At 40.3% G+C, this 25,907-nt stretch overlaps 3 protein-coding genes across 7 annotated transcripts; 1 reads left to right on the plus strand and 2 right to left on the minus strand.

Annotated features, from left to right (window-relative positions):
- Window positions 1-3,729: 3,729 nt before the first annotated feature.
- LOC106649311 (ADP-ribosylation factor 6) lies at window positions 3,730-10,443 on the minus strand. Of its 3 annotated transcripts, none has more exons than XM_014366658.2 (5): window positions 10,036-10,443; window positions 7,030-7,142; window positions 6,469-6,572; window positions 6,194-6,392; window positions 3,730-6,110 (listed from the first exon to the last, which is right to left on the minus strand). In XM_014366658.2, the coding sequence occupies exons 2-5, from the start codon at window positions 7,109-7,111 to the stop codon at window positions 5,968-5,970; spliced, it is 528 nt and encodes a 175-aa protein (XP_014222144.1). In that variant the 5' UTR covers window positions 7,112-7,142; window positions 10,036-10,443; the 3' UTR covers window positions 3,730-5,967. The 3 variants fall into 3 exon arrangements, with proteins under 3 accessions (XP_014222144.1, XP_014222143.1, XP_014222142.1); XM_014366657.2 differs by lacking the exon at window positions 10,036-10,443 and adding an exon at window positions 8,418-8,602; XM_014366656.2 differs by lacking the exon at window positions 10,036-10,443 and adding an exon at window positions 8,427-8,601.
- Window positions 10,444-11,312: 869 nt separating this feature from the next.
- LOC106649318 (rho-related BTB domain-containing protein 1) lies at window positions 11,313-25,636 on the minus strand. 3 transcript variants are annotated; one of them, XM_014366671.2, is made up of 9 exons: window positions 24,932-25,636; window positions 18,051-18,485; window positions 16,363-17,240; window positions 15,340-15,466; window positions 15,118-15,252; window positions 14,851-14,874; window positions 14,133-14,426; window positions 13,028-13,467; window positions 11,313-12,952 (listed from the first exon to the last, which is right to left on the minus strand). In XM_014366671.2, exons 2-9 carry the CDS (start codon window positions 18,228-18,230, stop codon window positions 12,646-12,648), a joined length of 2,385 nt encoding a protein of 794 aa, XP_014222157.1. In that variant the 5' UTR covers window positions 18,231-18,485; window positions 24,932-25,636; the 3' UTR covers window positions 11,313-12,645. The 3 variants fall into 3 exon arrangements, with proteins under 3 accessions (XP_014222157.1, XP_014222158.1, XP_014222159.1); XM_014366672.2 differs by lacking the exon at window positions 24,932-25,636 and adding an exon at window positions 21,520-21,826; XM_014366673.2 differs by lacking the exon at window positions 14,851-14,874.
- On the plus strand, window positions 18,881-20,723 carry LOC106649320 (zinc finger protein OZF-like). The gene is made up of 3 exons (XM_014366674.2): window positions 18,881-18,961; window positions 19,028-19,139; window positions 19,209-20,723. Exons 1-3 carry the CDS (start codon window positions 18,927-18,929, stop codon window positions 20,538-20,540), a joined length of 1,479 nt encoding a protein of 492 aa, XP_014222160.1. The 5' UTR covers window positions 18,881-18,926; the 3' UTR covers window positions 20,541-20,723.
- Window positions 25,637-25,907: the final 271 nt, after the last annotated feature.

Consider the following 25,907-nt stretch of genomic DNA (forward strand, 5'->3'; position numbering starts at 1 on the left):
GGATAATCAATGGGGAACAATTTTTTCGTATCGATCGATAGTTGTATACAATGCCCAAGAGGATCACATAGCTCACTTACATCATCATCATCATCCCCTGCAAGATCCGCTACAGTTGCGTTATACCATATACAATATACGATCGCGGCGCGAGTCGAGAGCCCCGACGATGATCATGGCGAAAAGTGAGCGAGGAAAAAGAAACTCTGTGCCTTGTGCCGCGGATAAAGTTGGGCATGTGTGTGTGTGTGTGTGTGTGTCCCACCCCCGCGATGTATATATGTATATATGTACGGGGGTGACGACAACGACGACGACGACGACGAGGCGCTCGAGCTTCGACGCTATTGATTCGGCAGCCTGCACCTTTTATATAGGTATAAGTCATACTCTCCCGCGTGTATATATACGGCTATAGGACACATCGAGAGAGCGAGAACGAGAGAAAATTCGACGAGCGACGACTTATGGGGTTTCTCGCCTTGTGTCCCCACCCACTGCGACTACTACTACTGCGACTACTACTACTACTACTGCTGCTGCACCTCCTCCTCATCCTCTTCCTCTTGTGCGACTGCACAGGTCTCCGCGCGCCGCCGCTGCGTGCGTGTAGGTATATAATAGCGCGACGAAAACTCAAGCGCGCGCGCACAGAAGTCGGAAGAAAACGACTTATATCGGCGCTTGAACGCGAGAGAAATCGATCCGCGAAATTTATTATTTAAAACCGGACACCTCGTCGCGAAACCGAGCGGTGTAAGTACCTATACATGCGCGGCACGTCTCCAGCAGCCGTTAGTATATACGTAACGATGTAATTTCCCTCGCCCACGCGTGTGTGTGCGGATATAATATATAAGCAGCTTATGTGCGAGCACATTAATTATATCGACTCGCGAGTGCTTGCGAATGTCTTTTTTCGAGGATCATCGTGTACATATGCGTATAACTCTTTTTCGTTCTCTTTCCCTTTCTGAAAAGTTTAGAAAAATCAGAAGAGTTTAGTTCAAATTTTCAAATTCTTGATTTAAACTTATACAAATAACTTTACTTTGTCACTTACAGATTCGAACATAAAGTTATACTAGCCATCTAGTGGCAAAGGCTCAAAGTAGTGTCATCGTATTTAAAGTGGTTGAACACTTGTCTAAATTTTTCTCAACAATTAGATTGTCATTTTAAATACTCTTTATATTTTTAGCATAATTATAAGGGAAAAATCGTAAAAAAAAAACAAACCAGCAAATTATTATAAACTTCAAAACATAAGGTCATTATTGAAGTTGAGCTTTTTTATCCGGTAGTAAAGTGTTCCAATTATATTTTTCCCACTCTTATCTAAAATACGCAACTTCGACGCTAACTTTTTTAACAATTTCTTAACAAAACTCGTTACAGCTCACTTGTCTCCGTACTATAATCCCTCGTTTGGCTAAAAAAAACCATTAATGCACCTGTTGAAATATATACTATATTTCATTTGAATTTCAAGCTCTTTCAATAATAGCAAATTCTATGAAAACATTTATTCAAAAATTTCCTTTTGTTTTCGCGTGGAGAAATAAATTTTGAAAATTTAATGATGTTTTACTGAAACGTTATTTTAACAAAGAAAAAATCTTCGAACATCAAACGAATTCGTCAAGATGGAATATTTAGTTTGTGAATTCATCGTAGATGTCGATATTGCTGCGATCTGAACTCGCAAGAGCATAACAAATGCTAAATACATAAAGGGACTTTACATTGCTTATATCTTCTAGTGATTAACGCGCCTTGTTAAATTCCAAAATTCGCAAGTCAAATTTGAGCCCCCACATAATAATCATACAATAGCGAAGGGTAAAAAAACGTAGATCCACGCGCGAAACGAGCGTCGCGCGCTCATTTTCCGTATTCGTTCCGTACATAATATACGAAGTATATAAGCGCTTATCGCGCGCGCAACGCCTGTTTGTATACATTCAGCATACAGTGCGACGCGAGCAAAACATCCGTACGTACATTTATATGTATATATATGTGGAACGGGTACCGAGAGAGAGAGAGATATGTAGAGCGTTAAAATCGCCGCGAGGGATTTACGATTTGTTTGCGGCTATACACCATTACGCGGGGGCGGGGGTGGGAAGGGTTGATCGCGACGAGTGCGGAAAATCTCGGGGAAAATAAGAGAACGCATTTGCGAGTACGTTGCCATGCATGTGTAGCTATGGCTGCACACAGTTCGGTGCGCTGATCTGCTGTTGTTGCGTTGTCGCGTGTAACCACCGCCGTGGGTTGGGCAGACTTTTCGCGCACACCTATGGCTAAACGACTTTTTTTTTTTTTTTATTTATTTCGTTTCTCTCACTCTCGTCGTCGTCGTTGTTGTTGTTGTACTTCTCGTATAATCGGATTTCGGCGCGCGAAAAACTCCTCTTTCGGCTCGCATTTCGCGAGTGGCGTTGAAAAAAAAATCCACTTCGATAATCTCATTACGTATCATTATTACTATACCGCTAATGTATATATCTGCGAATATTGTCATGGGCGTCGTTCGAGCAACAGAGCCGATGATAAAAATGCGACGCTTTTGTGATATTACATGTATATAACGACACGCCGGTCTCTCGTGTCAATATTATATATCGCATCCTGTCCTCTCTCGCGCGCCACTACGACGTCGACGACGGCAGATAATTAATTCCGACAAATGAACGCTCGGATGATTTGTAATGCTGCGTCGATTCCCCCGCGGATGGTTAAAAACTGCGCGAGAAGTTTGAATAATTGATCCTCAAATTTAATTACCGATGCTTAATAGATTTATACCGGCAGCTAATTCCTGTCTTTCAAATTCTCACCGCGTCGTTACGGGATCGAGTTTTTTTTCCTGTCATCATTTAGCACGTGCAAAATATTAATCTTTTCGAGATCGTTCCGTAACATAGATATTTCATACTTTATTTACATTCCTGCCAGTTAGCTGTACGCACGAAATGCAAATGAAAGCAAAAAAAAAAAAGAAATGTTCGTTTCAATATTTAATGCATTCGTTTCTGCGTTTAGTTATATATGTATGTATATAAAACGCAGCCGCACCACGCGAACGTGACGTGGACCGCCGCCAGCAGCAGCAGCAGAAGCAGCAACGAGAGATGTCCGCGATCGATCGACGCGTTCAATTTCCGCGATTGATTTATTATATACATTGTAAGAAACGGACGTTCCTGCGATGTGTCCCTCTCTCTTTCTTTCTCTCCTCGATGAATACCAATTGTGAGAAGGAAAACATTTGCCGTATGCGTGTGCGGGTGGCAGAAAATATGAGAATGCGTTTTTAATGACGATTTATCATTTATTTCCATAATAAGTGCTTCACCATTTTCTCGACGTTCTCTGTCTCTCTGTTTTAAGAAATAAAAAGGCTAAAGAAAATTATGACGTTCGCGTTATAACGTTACTTTGATTGCGTTTTGTGCTTTTGACATATTTTCTTTTTTTTCTGTTTTGCATGGTTAGCTGATTTTTTTGTAGAAGCTTTTATACATAGACCAGTAGTGAGTTTTTATAGTATAATAATTTATGTACCTTCAAAAGTAATTATCGTACATAAAATGCAAACGATAACGAAGTAGGAAAAACTAATTTATCAAAATACATTAGCCATTCGTTTGCGTAAAGAAAGCTTAGTAGGGAAATGTATATAGTATATGTTACTTTCGAGCAAATCATTCAATAAATTCGTTTTTTTATGTAAATTATGTAATAGACAATCGTTATTTTTTTCCATCTTTAAACCTAATTAAGTTGTACATGGCGCTTGTGGAATGTAACACGATCATCAATCAGATTCATCAACTCGACGATAATTTCGTTTTTCTCGTTTCTTTTTTTACTCTAAAAAGGAGTACACATATAGATTTATAAAAAATTGTAAATTATCAAGCGTGAACACCTCCTTTTTTTTCTAATATTCATTCTCACAATCTTTCACCGATTCGCAAATAAAGATTTGAATAATCCTTTACAAAATATTCGATTTAACAACATGTACTTATCGTCTCTCGAACGAATTACAATCTATTGCAATACATGTTATTGGTTTTTTTTTATCTTATAAAAAATTCGAAATAACGATTCTCATCAACATTCGTTATTCTAAGCGTTAACATTTTTTCCTAAAAATCGATTCTATATCATTTTTTAGTATATTTAAATTATATCTATCCCATTGACTATAAATTATAAGTGCGTCGAACACTTGTTTTGCTGCATTCACCAACAGAGAATATTTATACTATGTATACATGTTTGAGAATTTTTTTCAAAATTATTGACAGTCAGAGAATCTATTTGAGTTGCTACTTTCCGGTTGCGGTTTCCTCATTAATATCGAACACATTACAATTGCGTGCTCAAATAGATATTGTTTTTATTATACATTGTTCATCATCAGTAAAATTAACGCTTGACTATCAAAGAAGACATGACGAGTGAATGTTCATTCGTGTGAAAAAGTCAAAATCAACTATCACATCTCGTCAGATTATACAATGTATCTACTGCCACAATTGGCATTGTTATTTATTAACCATTACATTATGATCGTGAAAAACGAATGAGTGTCTTTTACTAGTAATTTATTTCAACAGATGTTTTTGCGTCTTTTTTGACCACAATCATTGCTCACTTTTTCTGTAATATAATACAATCTCGATTGATCGTATTGGTCTTTTTTTCGAATTACAAGTCGACGACAATTGAAGTTAAGTCAACATTTCAGCAAAATGAGTGGCACTGATGTACAATTAATGTTTTGAGTCTAGCGTATTATTAAAAGTCGATGACAGTCTACGTTTAGCAGATCTTAATTAAAACATGAGATTTCTGAAATTTCAGCTCTATAATATAGATATAATCGAATCATAACTTGGAGACCTTTCGATTCTCATAAGCGCGAATAATGATTTTTTTCTTTCTTATCTCCTTAACAACTATGAAACGGTCTTTATACATTTCGATTTCAACGAATACTCGAACCATTATGCGAGCACCTATTTAATTATTTCGACGAATGACACATAAAAAATAATCTCTAAAATATTTTCATTTTTTTTTTATACCTCGCTTATTACTGTAATACGATTTTTAGTTTGATCATCGTTATCCTTTCGGTTTGTTCACAATAATATCATTTAATATTACATTGATAACAAGTATAACTGGAAGTGTTGGATGAAAAGTGGTCAGGATTTTATTAATGTGTCAATTTTCATTGTTCATTTATTAATAAATATTGGTATTGTATGATTTTCTTATCATACATACTCTCGATGTCTCAAATTTTTTAATATAATTTTTATATGCTTGTACAAATGGAAACAAAATATAGAAAAAATGCATGTACAAAAGCTAATAAAAAGCAAAATTATATCAGACGTTTTTTTAACAAGTCACGTTGTGCACATAATTAATTTCTTACATACCGCAATATTATAACTTCGTGCTTTTTGCTTACTTTGTCATACAGTATTGTTATTTTTTTTTAATACGTCCAAACTTCTTTTGGACATTATATCTTTCAAAAAGGATACGCTTTTTTCGGAGGGAAGGAGAGTGATATATAATATTTTATATGTATTCAGAGCTATACGTTAACGAATTTTACATTTATAAATAACTTTTTACACGTAATATCCCTGGCATAAAATTTAAGAAAATCTGAACTAACCCTAGGAAAAGGGTGAGAAGGATGGCAGGGATGTAAATTTGATATACAATAACCGATCACGCACATCTTGCACTAATCTACTTTTTTCACATGTCCTTAGAATCTTGTACACTTAATCACTATATTGTCCTGTGTATTTGCTACACACGAATCAAAACGTGGTAGCAGCGAAAAGCATTAACACACATGGCTGTAAACATTGACGTAATGGTGTTTAATTTGTCCAGATGACTTATCTATTGAACTATTGCTCATAACTTGTGATTACTAGTTAACCACGTGAGTCCTTCGTAAAGTCCATCCCCCGTTGTAGCACAAGACGGCTGAACAAACCAATTTCGATCGCGTATCCGCGTCAGACCGAGTTTCTCCTGGATCTCGTGTGGTTTCATAGCTGAAATTAAAAAAAAAGTAATGTAACATCATTCATATCTTATAATATATCGTACTTTCAATTAAAATGATAGTAAAATTCACCATCTGGAAGATCCTGTTTATTGGCAAATATTAGAATAATGGCATCTCGCATTTCTCTATCATTTATGATTCGGTGTAGCTCCTGGCGTGCTTCATCTATTCTATCCCTATCAGCACAGTCTACAACAAAAATAAGTCCTTGTGTTCCTGTATAGTAATGTCGCCATAAAGGACGGATTTTATCCTGTCCACCTACGTCCTGTAAAAAAAAAAATTTTATCATGAAAATTTGCTATGTAAATTTCATCTAGCAGTAAGGTAAATATTTTACTAACCCAGACATTGAATTTCACATTTTTATATGTCACTGTTTCCACATTGAAGCCAACAGTAGGTATAGTTGTAACTGACTGTCCTAATTTGAGTTTGTATAAAATAGCTGTTAAAAAAAGGATAAGGAAGAATATGCACAAAAATCTATATAGAGGTATGTTTGGGTAAAACAGTTCGAGGTTGTGAATAATATGATTCATATAAGTTTGAAATACTCATATGAATATTTATGCAATTATGATTCATGCATGACAATGCTTTTCTGCATACTTTTTTCAGCTCTACAATCGAATGAATAAAAAGATGTTGCAGTATTTTACCTGCAGTACCAAAAAAAATATTTTGAAGATAAAGTTACAGCATGGCAGATAAAAGATAAAATAATAGTGTTATAAATGTTCATAATTACTTGTTTAATTTATCTTTGCATTAATCAAATAGTAAATTTCTCAATTAATGATGAAGTGCCGTTTAAGTTTGAAATTAAATAGTAAGTACCTCAGTAAATGATGAAGTATTGATTAGGTTTAAAAATTGTAATAAATTTTGATAAAAAAGGATACTAGTTTTTCCAGCTGCATCCAAGCCTAACATGAGAATGCGCATCTCCTTGTTGCCAAAGATTTTTGACAAGAGCTTGCCCATCCTGCTGGCAAATGTCCTACGCAGCAGGCACCTAAAAAAACAAATTAGAATATTATTGATTTATTCATTCTTGAATTTTTTCAAGTTCATTTCAATGTATTAATGGAATTTGTGTGAAAATACATCGCTACACAAGAATTCAACCATAAATATATGTACTATTATTTTGGACGATCAATGAATCATGAATACACTTATTGAACAGATTGATGAGTAAATCTACAATTTGAAGGCTCTTACTTTGAGATAACAGATTCTGTTGTTAAGCAAGATTTAATGAATAAAACAATTGTAATGAATCAATGAAAATTGAGATTATCAACAAATTCTTGTTCACAGTGCACGAGTTGACTTTGCTTATCTACCTTTCAAAGGTGCTATAGTATTCAGCAAGGTGAAAATCTACATGAACATTTTCATCAAATTTCTCAAATTGATAAGATCTCATAGATGATAAAGCGTACACACCGAATGAACTTAGAGATTACGCTTGACACTAAGCAACATGAAAACCTCTCATATCTCGACTCGATACACTTGTTTATTGCAACAATAATTTTTTTTTTCTCTCAAGGCTCGATTGAAACGTTAGCCTTCGCGCAATAAGATTTATTTCACTAGTAACAAAAATGCAGAAAATTCCAACGCACAGAGCAGCAGCAGGTAGTAGTGTTATGTGTTCCACGAGCTCATTCGCAAAGAATTCGCAAACCTATATAACAGGCAGAGGCAGGCAGGCAGACAGGAACTGGAGTTATTTTCGAGGATCGTTTTGCACGAGCACGAGAGGCAGAATTTCGGTCGCGCGCATAAATAAAAGCGCTCTCAAGTCACCATAATAATCATTTAATTTCGATACGAGACGAGACTTTCTAGACATGGGAATTACAAGTATCAGCGAGATGCTCTCTGTGCCGTGTAGCCGCAACAACAGCAGCGAGCAATGGAATGTCTGCGCGGAACTCGCCAAATGCGAATCATCAATGAACCAAACGATCGAGCAGCAGCAGCCAAGTGTGTTCAGCCACTGCACTCGTCGTCTCGTAGACACACGCATGACGCACACAAACACACGCAAACATATTCTCTCCTATATATGCTTTAGCATGCGCGACAATATGCAGAGACACACGATATAACACGGAGAGAAGCATCGAGGTGTTACTTCACGAGACTCTGGCCTCGCAGCAGTCGACGACGACGACGAGTGTCATCGTCGGGTACAGAGAGAGAGAGAGTATCGAGGTGAACGGAATGATTCGAACGAGAGATGGATGATTTTGGTGAAATTATATTACACACGCACAGAACGTACACATATATGAGCACACAACACCGGTCAGCAGCGGATCAGCAGAGCGACTACTCTATAACACTACTATGCGCGAATATACAGCACACAGGCCAGGACACGATATATTCGCGTGCGAAAAACGCAAACGAGCGCGAGAGAAAGAGAGACGGAAAGAGAGTAGATATATAAGTACGAGCGTAGAGCAGAGACAGAGGCGCGCGCGCAATAAGGTTAGAATTTTTCAGCCTGCTTGTGGCTCTCGACCGCGGGTAGTGTGTGTATCGTAATGATTCACTTGTGTGTATATGACATAGAGGCACGCATTGACAATTGCTCTCTTTCGCGAGAGCGAGGCCCGCGCGAAACCGGAGCTTTTAATTATCAGAGTATTGAGGTGAAAACGAGCGTACACATAACAACAAACACAGAGGCAGAAGAAGTAGCAGCAGCAGTAACAGCAGCAACACTAGTCAGCGGCGTTATGCGAAGAGATTTCGTCTCCTTTCGTGATAAAATGTTAGAATATTTTATCAATTTTCACCGCACTCTATGTCGAGAACGGAGGGCGACGTGACACATATTACACACTCGCGCACAAACACTCGGTGTACCTCTATACGACAGTGTAGGTAGGTAGGTGCGTCCGTATAGTGGGTGCAGGGCTGCGTACTACATATAGGTGTATTATTTTCTGTACCTTAAAAAAGGTGTATGTATACACACAAGAAGAGACAGCTGCGGGTGGCCCGTGCAGAAGCAACAGCAGCAGGCCCCGATAGACGCGAAGCAAACTCAACGCGATGAGTCTCTTTTTACAACATATATAATATTAGTCGACGGGGTACATATATGTAATGTTATAATAATAATGAGTAATATACAAGAAGTCTGCGAAAGAGAACGGCATGACACGTAAGCCTTTCCCATGCGTGTCTCTCTCTCTCTCTCTCTCTCTCTCTCTCTCTCATTCCTCGTGCGATTATATATACGTATAGGTGTATATATACATAAATGTTTATGTATCTGCGCCTGGCTCTACACCATTACATACACCACTCGATGCGTCGTCTCTTTTTCTCTCGTTCGTATACCATACATACACGCGATATGTGAGAAATTGTTACATCTACGATGAAGCCTCGGCGAGAGAAAGGAAGACAAATTCCATCATCTCGCTCATCGAGTAGCTGCGTGTGCTGTGCTGTGAACTCTCAGTGTGTACTCTTTCTTCCTATATACATAATGATGTATACATAATGAGAGTCGGAGCAGCAGCAGCCGCACATCCGATTTTAGACTTTATACATTAAGTGACACGCGCTTTCCGCGCGGCCTAATAATAATTATAATGGTATAGTAATCCAACACACGGTCGGCTCCATCTACACCGAAATGTGTAACCGCTCGCTCGCGCGCGCGCGCACGCCTTTCATATATAGGCACTTGTATATAATGTAATGTAAACACTCTCGGCTGATCGACTTTTGACGTATTTAAATGAGGCGGCGACGGCGGCAGCGGCTGTGGCCCAGAATAAGGCGCGACTGTATATAGAACTACTTCAAATCCGAAATGATTGACGTCGGTTACGCTCCGTTTTAACACGTATTGTGTATAGGAAAAAACTTACCGGAAATCTTGCGATCATTGGCTACTAATCGATGTAATAGAAGAAGATGCTGGCGTCTTCTCGTCGTGCTCATCACGCACCAACGAGATGATGATGATGACGATGCAGATGTATCTCGTAAATAATACACAAAGCACGCGACAGTTTCAACAACAACAACAACAACAGTAGTAGCAGTGGCGCATCTCTCGGCTTCTCAATTCGGCAGCTCAACCGTCGTTCGCACGCAAAAATTCTATGCGTACATTCGCGTTCTCTTTCACGCCGCAGAAACGAATGCGCGAGTGTGTATTAAAAGTTCGCGATGAATAATTTAGCTATCGCACTCTCGTTTCACTGTACTATACGTTAAATCCACTCACACAACACACACACAGGCACGACACACAAAATGCGGCACGGCACAAAAACCAACAACACGTTTGACGTGCACGTACAAAACACACATTTACATACAAACACACACGAACGTACGTACGAAAGGAGATAACGAATGAACCGCTGCGATTCTCTCTGCCCTATATATATATGTGCGTGTATGCGTGAATTCGTTATTGTGCGTGTAGAGCAGAGCGATAGCGATAAGACGCGACTGAGATTTTTTTTTCGCTCTTCTTTCTTTATACATACAACTTTGGCTTTATGTATTACTCCTATATAGTACGGGCGGCTGCGAGCGAGCGCGCGGAGATTTCTAACGGCTGTTTTTTGAGCGTGCGGCTGCTGCGGTGGTGGCAGCGGCGGCGGCCACGTTCTATGACCGTTTCGATACTCGTCACTTCTTTTTCAAGCGTGTGTATACGAATTTCATGGAATGCAGCGCTGATTGGTGCGGAGGTGGCGGCGGCGGCGGCGGTGGTGGTAGTAACGGCCACATGTTGGAGCGTGTATACCGTGTGTTAATTTGCATATAAGTAGTATAGCGCCAGGCGCCTCGATCTTTACTTTTTTTCGGGAATTTCGTATAATAAATGAGCGCGATGACGGATTCGTATTTATAATGCGTGTACTTAGCGTCGTTACGCGTGTTCGCCGCTGTCTTCGTTGAGTCGTTTTCTCTGTTCGCCGCGTGTTTAAATACCGACTAACGACTGCGATGATCGATCGCCTACACACCTATATAATACGGAAATCTCGAGAAAATTAGTGGATCGCGTGTCGGGCTCGTTATAATATACACAGCTTTATAACTTATTGTAAGCTATAGAGAGAAAAATTCGATAATTATTCTGACATTAAATTACGTTTATAGATCCATCGTTGAAAATAAATTGAATTGCGAATTTATTATGCGCTGAATATATACGCTTCGTTTATTGACAGTTTTTTTTACGTACAAAATTGTTTTTTTTTTTTTTTGACATGAATGTAATAATTATAAATCGTTTGTTGTTTTTGTTGTTATTGTTGTCGTTGTTGTTACTCGTGTACATATAAATCTGATATCGTCGTTTACGCCATTCATTCGTTTATTACTGTTGTTATATTTTTTTGTTATCTTACAGATTTGCAAAAGAAATTAAACGCACATCCGCATCGATATGCAATAAAAAGAAATTCATTATTTTTAAAATACGGTTATTTCCATCGACTTCGCTTTGATAACGAGTCGTTAAAATCGTACAAATTTATCGAAGACTCGAGTGCAGTATTAAAATTCATTCATAATGAGTGCAGAGAAAATTTCTAAAATGTGTCTAATATCGATCACCGTTTCGTTATAGATATTTTCTAGCTCTTTATCACAATTATGCATGAAAAAAGAAAAAAAAAAAAGAATCGGTCGACCTTGGTCTGGTTTTACATAATATAATTGCCTCCCCCCGGTAAAATCAGGAAGTATACAAATCGAAATCGTGTAGTTTCCTATATTATGCGGTCGTTGTGTATTATACATCCCTTCGCGGGTGAAAGAGACAAATTTAAAAGCCGCGATAAAAATAGATGTTTATCGGAAAATTCGTTACTCTTTTTTTAAAGACCGTCGCTCGTTTATCGTCACTCTTTGAAAGTGTCGATACAAAAATAATGACACTTCCCGTGTCATCGTGTCTATACAATAATCTGAACATCTCATATTTTTCTCTCGTCGTTTCTCACGCACAGCATCCATCGTCGCAGTTTGTATAAATATTTTTTTGTCCAAATCTCAACACTCTCCACGAGTAACAACGAGTAACAACGAAACCACGTAATTTTTTCTTCGTAACAATGTATATAAACATGGTGTGTATCGTATAATAGGCATTAATTAATTCGGCATTATGCATTCGACAATCTCGCTTGAATCGAATAGAAAAAAAAACGTAGATATAATAAATTGAATAAAATAAATGCGTTCGATATAATTGTCCGCTCATAATCGTTTTTATCTCGACGAATGTATACAAAAAAAAAAAAAAAAAAAGAAGAGAAGAATAAAGAGCTGCGGGGGTGAAGCTAAAAAAATTGTATATTTTCATCTTAAGTATAGATCTGTATCAGTATCAAAACGGTAAAAATCGTGCCGATAAACACGAGTATGAGCATGGGCAGAACGAGGAGGACGAATCTCAGCGAGCGACGTCGGTGCCGGGGATGATCCGACGACCAGCCGCTCGACACGCGATGTCATACGTGTCGCCGGTCGTACTCGTCGTTGTCGTCGTCGTCGTCCTCCTCGTCCTCCTCCTCCTCTTCCCCTTCCTCGTTTCGAAGTGGCTCGCTGTTGGCTTTTTGCAATGCTGCCGTAGCCACGGTGGCGGCGGATTTGCGAGCTTTGCGGCTTCGACTGGCGCTGCGACTGCGACTGTTGCTCGTCGAGAAGCAGAGGCAGCCCTGCTTGCCGGCGGGCGACGAGCTGCGCTTGACCGGCACCTTGGTCTCGCGGTCCTGCTCGGCGAGGCACTTTTGATAGTAGTCGTAGTCCTTGAGGTACCTGCGAGCATCGATTGCCGTCAAATTTGATCAAATCGTGTAAAGAGAGCAAAAATTCTAAAATAATCTAACTCACCAAACGGGAGGCCAGCGATGCTCGCTCAGGTACTCCTGATTGTCCGGATGCAGCAGTTTGAGGCTGCGCGGCGACGCCCTGCATATCCTGTTGTAGTTGACGCACAGATAGTTCATGCACCAGTCGGCCAGCTGATCGGCGTTGTGCAGCTTGCAGAGCTCCAGCAGACGCAGACAATTGTCCATGGCCTCGTTGCTGCTGCCGCTGCCACCTTGATCTTCCGGATTGTGGCTGGTATTATCGGTCTCGTTTTTCGCGAGCTTCTCCAGGTCCTCGATGACTCGGGCCTCGACGAGATTCACGAGGCGCGGCAGACAGAGACGATTGGCGAGCTCGAGCAGGTTCAGGCACTTGGCCGACGATATGGCCGGTATCTCGTCGGTGTAGAGGTAGCAGAGGAGCTTGTGAAACGTGTACTCGCGCACGCCGGGGAACGCGATCTGCAAGGGGAGAGCGAAAAAAGAAAGTTTGATCCGTGAAGCGGGCCTACTTTGAATTTTGGTTTGATTGTTTATTATCGTTAAAACTTAAATTTCTATGTACTGTCGAGTATTCGGAACTCTTTAACGCGTTGAGGCAAATTTTCGTACGACAAAAAAATTTCTCGAACACGAGAGAGCCATACAGATCACATCTGAAGACTTAGTAACCAGAAGGGTAATATTTTTTACAACATCTCATGGTCATGTACTACCAGTAAATACTGACCATATACTGGTTTTCGACTATAAAATGTTTTACTTATCATCAAAATGCGATATGAACACACAAACCCTTTGAATGAAATGACAATGAAAAGGACATCAAAGCACGTTTGATTTATACAATTATTTTGACTTTTCCACTTGCAGGTTTCTACGTATAAAGGTAATCGCCATCTAGTGGTAGGTGCTGAAAGTGGTTATAACCATATTTAAAGTGGTTGAAAGCCGGTCTACACGTTTTGAAACAAAGAAATCGAAATTTTCAAGTCTTTTAAAATATACGCTCGATAATTGTAGCATAGTAATACGAAAAATTGGCCTACAACAAGCAATGAATTTTTCAATATTTCAAAAGGTCATTTTTTAGCCATCTGGCGAGATGAAAAAGAAAACTCCCTCACGATTTTTGCCGTGCTCTCGCGAAAGTCCCCCGACAGCATGGCCTTCATCATGTCGCATCTGGCGGTGAGTATGGCCCGGTGGGCCGGCAGACTGCCGTCGTCGAGCTCGAACACGACGTCGGCGAACAAGCCCTGCTCGAGGCACAGCGCCTCCAGCCGCTGGCGCACCGCGTGCTTGAACTGCCGATTGACGTTGCCGTGGATGTAGAGGTCGCCCGCCGAAGGGCCGACGCCGTTGTCGAGCAGCATCAGCAGCTGCGGTATCTCCAGGAACTCGGCGGCCTGGCGCACCTCCTGTCGAGCGAGAGAGAGAGAGAGAGAGAGAGAAAAGATTGAAATTGTTTAATTATATGGAGTTCATGAAAACGGCTAAATATTTTTTGAACACATCGAGATCATAATCTGTGATTCAAAAGCTTTTGTGTGTATACTGGCAATGAAATGCACGCGGCACAGTGTGTGGGTGTCGGTGGTCGTTTAATCGCGTCGAATCAAATGTCACGTGTTATGTATGCACACGAGATGACATAATGAATCTATTTATAACGGATAAATTATGCTGATAATAAGTTTATATTATGTGCTTATTGGATGCGTGTGGATCGCATGCGTCTGTGGTGTAATGTATGCGTGTAAATATAGAAGATTATTATCGTATGGACGACGTGCTTTTATTGTATCGTGCGCTCAATGTCGTTATTTATAAACACGTACTAACCAGTAGAAGCCCGAAAGAAGATGTCTGAAAAAATTGACATACCGGTTAGTCACATTATTTGCTCCTCTCCGATTATATATTTTCTCTCTCCATTATATTATATATATACAGCACATGCGTATATCAAATTTATCAATCGTATATTATACATAAACGAAAATTTCTAAGCCGCACTATAATATGTACACAAGTGGTGTAACGGAGAAAGGAACAAAGAAAGAAAGAAAGAAACGTTTTTTTTTTGTCAAGTATCATATTGGCGCTCACTTTGAGATGATGGCAGCGTTTGTCGAGATTGCCGGTGTAGATGAACTGTAGGCACTGCTGCAGAGCTTGACCGGTGATGATCTTCGACAGGGTGACGAGGGTCGTCTGCTGGAACGTACCGTTTCCGTTGTCGGCCTGTGTCGCGACAAAAAGATTCATATCGTATACGTAATATTTCGTAGTTGTAGTTTTTTTTTTTTTTCGTTCGAAGCCAATAATTACCACGACGACGCGTATGCTCTGGAAAGCGGGATGATTGAGCTCTCGCGTGGCTCCGATCGCACGCCTCTGAGATTCGTGGCTCGACATCACTTGGAAGCTCGATCGACGCTTGATTTGATCCCAAACTCTGCGCCAATAACGAATATTAATTAATTTTTTTTGGATTGTAAATATTCGGTGGAATGATTCTTTCCAATGTGAATAACATTTAAATAAAAGAAAAAATCGTTTGACTAATTGAAAAATGTTTTCTCCAAATAAAAAATTTTTGAAAAATTAGAGGTATAGTATACAAAGAGAGATATTAGTTATGCATGTTATAAATTGATGGGTTTTTGAGTATTATATATCCTAAGAAAATTTTTTGACACTTGCGAATTGTCAATGCTCCATCTGTTGATGAAAGCAGAAAGCTCAGTATCGAACAGGTCAACTTAGACTATCGATAAGTCTTGCTAATAAAACGCTAAACCCCCTAAACGGGTTCGCGTAACTAATATCAATTTATGCGCGCCACAAAAGTATACAAATTTAACGTAAAAAATCGAATTCATCTGATTTATACTTTTATAAAAGTATAAAGTAATGAATTTATCCTTTGAATAGTATAAAAGTAACATTTTGTCTTATTATAAAAGCATAAAATGAAGATTTCATACTTTTAAAACCCCAAGGGTTGAATTAAAAAGTATAAAACAAACATTTCGTACCTTTTTAATAGTAAAAAACTCAAATTCTTGAATGAAAGGTTTTTTTTACTTAATTCATAAATTTCAATAAGTCATTGAAATCTGAGCATGACTAATCAACGTTCAATGAAGAAAAAAATGTATTGAAAAACTTATGATTTTACCATAAATATAGTGTGGAAATTGACTCAAATCATTCTAAATTGAAGATTTTTTTTTAATTTAGTTCATTCGCAGGATAAATGAACATTCAATCATATAGGTTCTCGTACATGAACTCTTAGTGTCATGATGATTATGATACTTTGAAATCAGAAATTTTGGATTCACTCACTTGTTGGCCTTGCTCTGCTCCAGGCGTATGAGGCACTCGGTGTCGTCGTTGAACTCGCCCACCGTCGCCTCGCCGAAGGATCCAAGCGTGCTCGAGTCGCTCGAGCTCCTCGGCGTTCCAAGTTGCTGCTGCTGATGATTGTTCAGCACGTCCATGGTGAAGAGCCGATGAAAGGCCGGCGACGCCGCGGCCAGGAAGCATCGATGCGCCTCGAACGCGTCGTCGTTGTTGTTGTCGGCGCAGACCAGGACGACGTCCGTGTGCTCGAGCGACTGCCACAGAGCCGCGATATTGTCCTCGTAGCTGCTCGTGGCCAGCTGGAGCTCGGGCGCGCGCGGCTCCGGCGGGCAGAAGGGCGCCTGCGGCAGCGGACGCTGCACCTTCTTCAGATTCGTCATCCAGAAGCGCTGCTGCCTGCGGGCTATCAGGGCGGCCCTGATCGAGTTCTCGAACACCTCGTTCACGCCGTAGTACGTGAACACCGAGGTCTCGTAGTAGTGGACGCCGAGCTCGCGGGCCACGGCCCGAGCCTCGTCGGGCATCACGAGGTCGGACTTGCGGGTGGCTCGGACGAAGGGCGCCGCGGCGCCTCGATCGCGAAAGTGCGACAGGTAGGCCTCGTCGCGATACATGTAGCGCAGGTCGTTCTTGCAGCCGACCAGCAGCACCGGAGTATGGGGGCAGAAGCGACGGATCTCCGGGTACCACATCGCCTTGCAGTTTCTCAGCGACACGGGGTTGGTGATGGAGAAGCAGAGCAGCACCACGTCCGATCTGCCGTAGGCGAAGCGCCGGTCCTTCTCGTGGTCGCCGAACGTGTCCCACAGGCGCAGCGAGACGTTGACGTTGTCGACCACCTCCCAGGAGCGCTCAAGCACCTATAATGTGTGCACCCGAATCAATTAGAATAATTGTCATTACTCATGATTAATTCACTTGGAGAAAAGTAATATATTTCTGAAGAAGTAAATATTATTTAAATAAAAAAATATGAAAGCTTATGTTAAAATTGAATAATGGATAATAATTGATGTAATATTATAAAAAATATTACACAATTTTACTGTCCATCAATTATTTTAATATGATCATATAATTTCAAGTTTAACATGAACTTTTATTTACTGGTACGCCTTTTTATGCTTTCAATAACTGGTGAGCTGGCTTTAACTAAATATTTTATTAATTCAAATAAATTAAACAGCGTACACCGTATTTATTTTCAATGTTGCATTTCGTTTTAAGTACACCTACATTGTTCACAAAAAATTGAAATAAATGAAGATTTAATATAAAATCAAACCTTCAAATTAAGATAAGTAATACTGCAATTTATTTGAGGTACTTATCCGAAATAATTTATTAATTTTTTTTTTCATACAATACACATAAAATGCATGAAAATACGACCGCACAAATCAATTTTAGTGTAAAAACGATACTCAAATTTACATATTTTGATCAAAAATAAATACCATCTTTATACCAATATAATTTTTGCCTTAATTGCTCAATCAGTGTATGAAAAATCAATCAAAATTAAAACCAGCCTCCACCACCAGATGGCGAGTAGCTTAATACGTAAATCTGCAAGTGGCAAAGTCCAAATCATATTGTATAAATCAAACGTGCTCTTTCGCGCGCCAATTTTTAACTATTCCACTTGATTCGACAGAAATCGTGCTCACATCTTTGTAGATCCTGTACTGGTCGATGGCCCAGACGGTGGGCACGTGGGTGGTGAGCAGCTGGGACAGCGAGACATGCTTGTTGCAGGCGCGGGCGCAAATCAGCCGGGTCTTACCGACCGCCGTGTCGCCGACGACGACGCACTTGACCAGCTCTTGGTGCGGCTGCTCATTGTCCATGAACGAGACGGGTTGGACGGAGCTCTGCGCGCGTTTTTTTTTTTATCGAGGGCTGGCCGAGGGCTTGAGGGGGCGCCGCCGCTGAGGGGGGGCGCGCGACCTCAGACGCTCGCCGAGCCCGCTGCGAGGGCCGCCAGCAGTTTACTCATGATATAGGCCTCTTTTGCCTGATGATATGTATAGCCAGACAGCGGCAGCAGCGGATCTTGAATTTAGCGACTGCGCCGGTTACTTGTAGAGCGAGCAGAAGTTGTGCTGCAAGAAAGTAAAGGACGTTTGATTAACTTTTGCGAAGATATCACGTGCCACGAGGCTATTAGGCTCGAGTTATTATACACGCGATTAAGTACATATAAACGATATAATGAAACTCGAATATATACGACAATATTGAACAATCGCATTAAAATTTATGTTACTTTTAACTCGAATATAGAAGTATTATTATTTTATTTTATGTTCAGTTTTTACATTCTTCCTAAAAAAATATCAATTATCAAGGAAATCATTATTATTCATTAGGGAGATCGGTAACGTTATTTCCATGACAACGTAGCATTACCAGTAGTGTCACTTTGTTTACATCTACTTTGTTACAAGTAAATATTATTAAATTTAATTTGAATTAGTTAGATCGATGTATTACGTAGACTGTTACAGAACGATCAATTGCCAACGGAACTCTAAGCGAGAAACATGGAACCCAGTGATACAGTTTATTCTGCTGTTAGGTAATTTTCAATGAGCAAAGTATCCAAAATATTTAAGCACGACATTCAATCTAATCATTATTTCAGCATCAAAAGAGAGCCCATTGATGAGTGGCCTACTGAAAATGATGGTGGTAATATAATTGACTCGGCGCCCAATGACAAAAATCAACTCTTCGGATTTCCGCCAAACGATTCAGTAAGAATATATGTTATTCATATGAGAAATATTTATGTATGACAGTTTACACAGTATATCTTCTTATAGGTGCTTCAAGAATGTCACGAAAATTGCGAAAATAAATTTGACGAATTGTCTATTGAATTCGAGTGTAAAGATGTAAAGCTCATTAGTGATTTAATAGTAAATAAGAAAACTGACGATTATTCTCAATATCCCTCGCAGAATATAAAATATAGCTACGATTGCAATATTGAAAACAGAATTAAAGTAGAAACCGTGGACAGCGTGAAAAAAGAGATGGATTTGAATTTCGATTGTGAACTCGGCGAGCAAAGAGGTAATCTCAAAACTAACATCAGTGCGATGCACATTCGTACCCAAAATCCATGCAGTACACGTGATAAGACACTTTTACGAAAAGATCATCTTAAGAGCCACATCAATCTCAAACAACATGTTGATACGGTGCACAAAAGTGTCAGACATACGTGCAATACATGCGGAAACACATTCACACAAAAATTTCGTCTTAAAAAACACATCGATTCCGTGCACAATGGTGTCAAACATGCATGTGACATTTGTGGCAAGAAATTTTCACAGAAAGAGTATCTCAAAATCCACATCGATTCTGTGCACAATGGGGTCACTCATTCATGTGGTAAATGCGGCAAGTCATTTACTCAAAAAAGTAGTCTTCAAACCCATATCGATTCTGTGCACAATGGGACTAAACATACGTGCAGTACATGTGGAAAGACATTTAATCATAAAAGTAGTCTTCAAACCCATATCGATTCTGTGCACAATGGGACTAAACATACGTGCAGTACATGTGGAAAGACATTTAATCATAAAAGTAGTCTTCAAACCCATATCAAATCGATGCACAATGGTGTCAAACATGCATGTGACATTTGTGGCAAGAAATTTTCACGGAAAGAGTATCTCAAAATTCACATTCACACGCACAACGGGATTACTTACTCGTGTGATATTTGCGAGAAAAAACTATCAAGTAAAAGTAATCTCACTCGTCACCTCCATTTGAGGCACGATGATGTCAAATATACGTGTGGTATGTGCCAAAAGACATTCTCATTCAAGAGTAATCTTAGAAAGCACATCGATTCGGTGCACAATCGAGTCCGACATGCATGTGACATATGCCAAAAGACATTCACGCAAAAGGGTCATCTCAGAGTCCATATCGATTCGATACACAATGGTATCACCCGCGCATGTGATTTATGTGGTAAAAAATTTAAACGTCCATCTGGTCTCCATAAGCATGTCAAATCGTCGCATGATGGTATCACCCATTCATGCAAGACATGCGGAAAAACGTTCGGACAAAGAGCAAATCTCAAAGCTCACATCGATATGGCGCACCGCTCTGCACGCGTTGACAAATAAATGTATGATTTTATGTTCCATTAAAGTTTTTAAGTTTAAAATATTACTTATAAGCTCAACTTATAAACTAAAATTGATAGGTTTAAAATACTTATAGAAATATTTTCATTTATTGTGACATATTAAATGATTCCTGTGTAATTATCTCTCAATGAAAACATAAAGACAACTTCAAAGTTTGAAAAGAATCAATAAATATGTTTTGATGAACGGATATTGCGTTTTATTTTTCACAAATTGCGATAATAAATAATTTCAGGATTACTCTGAGTTTTTGATTGTACATCTCAGAGCACTTCGTAATTTGCGCCGATCTACAATCCTCCAAGCTAATTGATTATCATCAGTCACGCTTCGCATCATTTTTTTTTTTTTTGTATAAGAGAATCACGAGAAAATATACGTTCGTCGCACACGCGCATAATATGCACCTTAAAGTCTTATCAAAGTTTATTCAATGAAACATTTATCCGAGTCGTCGTCGTAGGAGAGAGAGAAAGAAAAAGTACACACGTGACGATTAAAAATAACATTTGCTCGCGATCGTCGAGCGGTGTAAACACAAATCGCGCGATTATTGCGGTGACGCGCCAAATGAAAAAATACCTTTGCACACGAATGCACCCAACACACGATCGACTCGATCGTTGCGAGAGTATACGTACATTTAGGGTAAAGTTTATTTCGAGTTATTTTTTCAACCACTGACGATTAATCAGTCCGCCTAGTATCGTTATATTACACGAAATTAAAGTTATTTCAGGACTGCGGCGCAGGATGTAACGAGAGTAGGATAAGTTACAAGCTTACGTTACATTACACGGGCTATCCTGTACTTCGCGGGAATCTTGACGCATTGCAGAAACGTGCAATGCGGGTCAATGCGTAGGCCATCTGTATGTGTGTAATGCGGAGAATCCAGGGGGTATTGCAGTTTGAGATGTTACAACTATATTAAAATAATTGTTGAGATATGTACCTCGTGCGAGATGTTATTCGCCGTGTACGATCGAACGTAATTAAAGCTCGGCTGCTTCTATTTCGCCTCTTCACCGTACAATACTATATATTCACAAGTGCTTTACTGTAGGGTCGCTGCACTCGAGAAGCGATCGTCGCGGCTAAAGTACTATATCGTCGCGTCGAGAAGCCCTTCGAAGTCAGTTATCCAACACAAACGCGCGTTACACACTATACGGCTGTATACAGTTTTCCGTGTCTCGTCGAAAAAAAAAGAGACAACGACTCGAACTTTTGTACTCTGTGCGCGCAAGCGACGAGCTCGATTTTCGCCAAGACACTGGCGATGCGCGCGTGCAATGCCTTCGGATATATCGCGCGGCGCCGTGCGATAATTGCAATATAATATAAAATATCTTATCAGCGCACATATACACGGGCAGCAGCAGCAGCAGCAGCGGCAGGCGTGCGTGCAAGAAATCGCACGTATATATAAACGAGCGAGCTTATGCTCGCGCGGGGAAAATTTCATTTTTATCTCAACGTTTATATTGAGATGTATAATACGCACACACAATAATATGCGTTGCGGCGGTGCAAGAGAGTCGACGAGAGAACTATTGATTGGCGCCGTCTGGCTGTATGCTATTATTGTTTTTCGCCTTTTTTCGCGCGCACGATACGCAGATTTATTTTTCATTTATCGATTTAGTTTTCATTTATCAAAATTAAATTCATTTTATGTGTAATATATAAAAAAATAATGTAAACACGAAGAGGATCGAGGCGCAAACTTTCCAGACTTTTCTTTCTCTCTGCATCGACGATACGATGTTTGTTTTTGCACGTCGCGCACGTGTCGTGTAATACGCGTTATGTTTATAGAATATATATTGGAAATTAATATCCACAATTATTTTATTTGTGTTATATATGCCTGCGCGCGCTGCGAGATAACACGCAAGCCATCTCGTCTCATTTTTTACGAGTTGAAACACGCTCGTTTCTCTCTCTCTCTCTCTCTCTCTCTCTCTCTTTTCCTTCGTTATTTTTACTCACTCAAGCTCACACGATCACTGTTGTGTCCACATCCTATTAAAACGCAGTCGCACAAGATAATATACGAAATTCGAGAGTCAATCGAGCTGACAGATACAACGATCGTCGCGGGGCTTATACAAGTCTCACGTGATTTCGATTGAAATCTATATAATAAACGCACATGCCTATATACGATCATCGTCGTCTCATTTTGCCGATCGAAGTGTCGTCGATATATACATATTTCGCGCAGGCAATGTCACGAATGATGACAAAATACACGAATACTCGCTTATACGCTACATACACGCACGCGTGTGTGCGATCGGAGATAAATATTTGCAAAAGCTGCCGTGTTATATACGTATGATCGCCGATCGATAATTTACATTGCCACTTTGGAGACGAGTTAAGACTAGAATGTACGTATAGCTGCGAACCGATCTTGAATTTTCCGGTTGTACCTGGTGTCTGGTTGACCCTTTCAATACTTCAATGATTAATAAATATGTAAATAGATCTGGCGATCGAAATGATTGAAAAAAGCTCTGAAAAGCTTCTCTCTCTTTCTTGAGCTTTTGAAACGAGATCAACAGCAGCAGGAGCCGACGAACTAAACGGGTACACACATCAGACGCGTCGGTCGATTTATATAAAACGTGTCGTCGCCGTATATATAGAAGTTATTTGTCGCGTGCGACGTCTCGTCAAAGTCGGACGTTAGACGGCCGGGGGGCAATTTCATGACTTTTATTGAAGTGTCGCTCTCTCGAGCGATGATCCAGGCCTACTTCTTCTCCTTCTTCGTCTTCTTCTGCTCTCAGTGTCTAGCTCAAATATGTAGCACGCAATGCATGGATAATAATACGCGTACGATCTTTTTGCTTCTTTTCATCAGAGACTCGGTGTTGTTGCGTTGCCCATGCGTTAAACTCGCGATACGCGCGTAATTGTCTTTATTTTTTTTTCGATCGCATCGTATCGTGTTTACACCTGTAGCAACGGAGCTGCCTATTTATAGAAAGACGAAAAAAAACAATCCGTTATCTCTCGCGCGTGCATACGTAGCATCGAAAGTGGACGCGCCACCGCCGGCAGACGATTTTATTATTATTATAATAATAATACGGCTGGCTACGATATAAACTTCAATTGCCGCACGCGCGCACTCTGCTAAATCGTTCGAAGCTCAGAAACGATGTCGTGTCAAGATTTTCTTGGAAGTTCGTCGCGTATACAGACGGACCCAGTGCACGATCTATAGATTAGTCGGGCTCGCGAGTTAAGGACATGCGCGGCGCGTACTAAGCTACTACGCGACGATTAACGTAGAGCTGCACGACTTTTTTTTATTCGGTCTCTTGGGTGTGCTATTGATGTGTGTGTGTGTTATGTTATAACCGCCGACTTATGTAAGACAATTGATCGATCGACTTTTTTTTCTTCTTTTTTTTTTATTGTCGCTTGATTGTTTCTTTTATTTCTTCCTCGCATAAAAATGAATAAGTATCGGAACCTGTTGCAGCGTACATATCTCATTTGGTTACGATCGACCCGAAACCACGAAGGATAAAGAAAGAAGGAGCCAACAATTCCGTGGATTCGTCCCCCGAGAGAGAGAATGGTGCTTTTACCGCACTTTATATCGTGTTTTCGCGCAATAACCCGCGACGCGACGTACATTATTATTGAAATGATTATTCTACTCGTAACGATGTATGTGCAAGCTTTGTGTATACATGTGCATCGGCATCGTGCAGAAGAAAAAAAAAGCTTATGCCGTACACAAGTAAATTGCTCGAGGTCGTAAATAATGATACACGCGTTTTAGGATCGAAGAATCACGCGCGGAATCGAGCGAGCTTTCGTGCATATGTGCTTCGATCGGAAGATTTTTTTTGTTTTAATTCTTTCGATGTTCCAACAGCTGTGTGGCGTGGAATCACACTCATTTATTGGCACTTGAGTTTTGGAACGAAAGAGCAAAGAAAAAAATGCTCGCCACGATACGCAAAGAGCTAATGAATTGCAAATTAAACGAGCTTGAATTGGCCCGAAGTTCAAAGTAGCCGGACGAAAAAAAAGGAAAAACAAACATTGCGCACGCGGCCGCCGAAATTGAAGCTACTGCGTGTGTGTGTGTGTGTGTATGTACGAAACCGAACTGGATGAAAGTCGGTCACCTACATTTACACGGACGATCGAGCAAAAACTTCTGTACCTACTACTACTGCTGCTGCTGCTGCTGCACACCCTGGCGCATAATGTGTACGCCACCCGCCGAACTTCACCGCGAGCGAGAGAGGGAGGGAGAGGGAGGGTATTTTCAATTCGTGTGTAAAAAAAAAAAGAAAAAACAGAGCAGAAGAGATAAAATTAACAGTACTCACCTATATTTGCACAGCCGATGGATGTGAAACGGTGTAAGAGTATCGTTTTATATTATATCGATGGGTACATACAAAGATTGATAAAAATTGAAATAAAAACCGATCGCGCTGCAGGCACTTTTTTTTCTTCGATCTGAAAAGCCCGCAAGCTCTCGCACTTTCGACTGTTTTTTACCCGTTCGTACTGCACAAACGCATACGTTGTGTTTATATATAAAAAAAAACGAAACGTTACAGGCCAATCGATCGATCGCTCGTACGCACACGTTTAGTATACACGCCGTCTATTTGTATGATAATCGCGCGATAAGCAGGCACACACAGCCTGTATACTCGATAACGCGTCTCTCTCCGTTAATTATTACAAATCTTTTCTCTCTCTATTTTCGCGCGTTATCTTCCGCTGCAACGTATCCAGATCGCATCGTATACAATAATACATCTCTCTCTCTCTCTCTCTGCACTCACGCGAGTTTTTTTTTTGTTTTCGCTGCTGCGGAGCTTAATCCGTCGTAGGTTATGGTCGCGTCGCAAGCTCGATATAGCGTGTATATCAGTATATGGAGCGGTGCACTGCAGCAGCTATATAATCGCTCGCTGGTGTCTCAGCCTCGTCGCGCCACTGACTATCTCCTCCATGTATGTATGTATGTATATATCGAGCGCGACTATCCGCTGCTGAAGCTCAGCTGCTATGCGCGTCGTCTCGTGCCGTGGACTGTACTAACCTGCCCGACTCGGTTCGCATCGCCAACTACCGTTACTCGCATCGCCAGTGTTTTATATGTATATATATAATACGATGCGTCTCGCGTCCGCATAGGCCAATGCTGCTGCAGCGGGTGTGCGCGCAGCAGCGGTAGTAGTAGTAGTAGTAGTAGTAGTCGGAATTGCAGCACGCGCCGAGATTCTCTTATCTGTGTAGGTGTCTGTGAGTATGTGTAAGTACTTGTACGAATAAGCGAAAGCTCCGATG

This window comes from Trichogramma pretiosum, unplaced genomic scaffold (assembly GCF_000599845.2).
Source record: "Trichogramma pretiosum strain Unisexual culture from Peru unplaced genomic scaffold, Tpre_2.0 scaffold17, whole genome shotgun sequence".
NCBI classification, from domain to species: Eukaryota; Metazoa; Arthropoda; class Insecta; order Hymenoptera; family Trichogrammatidae; genus Trichogramma; species Trichogramma pretiosum.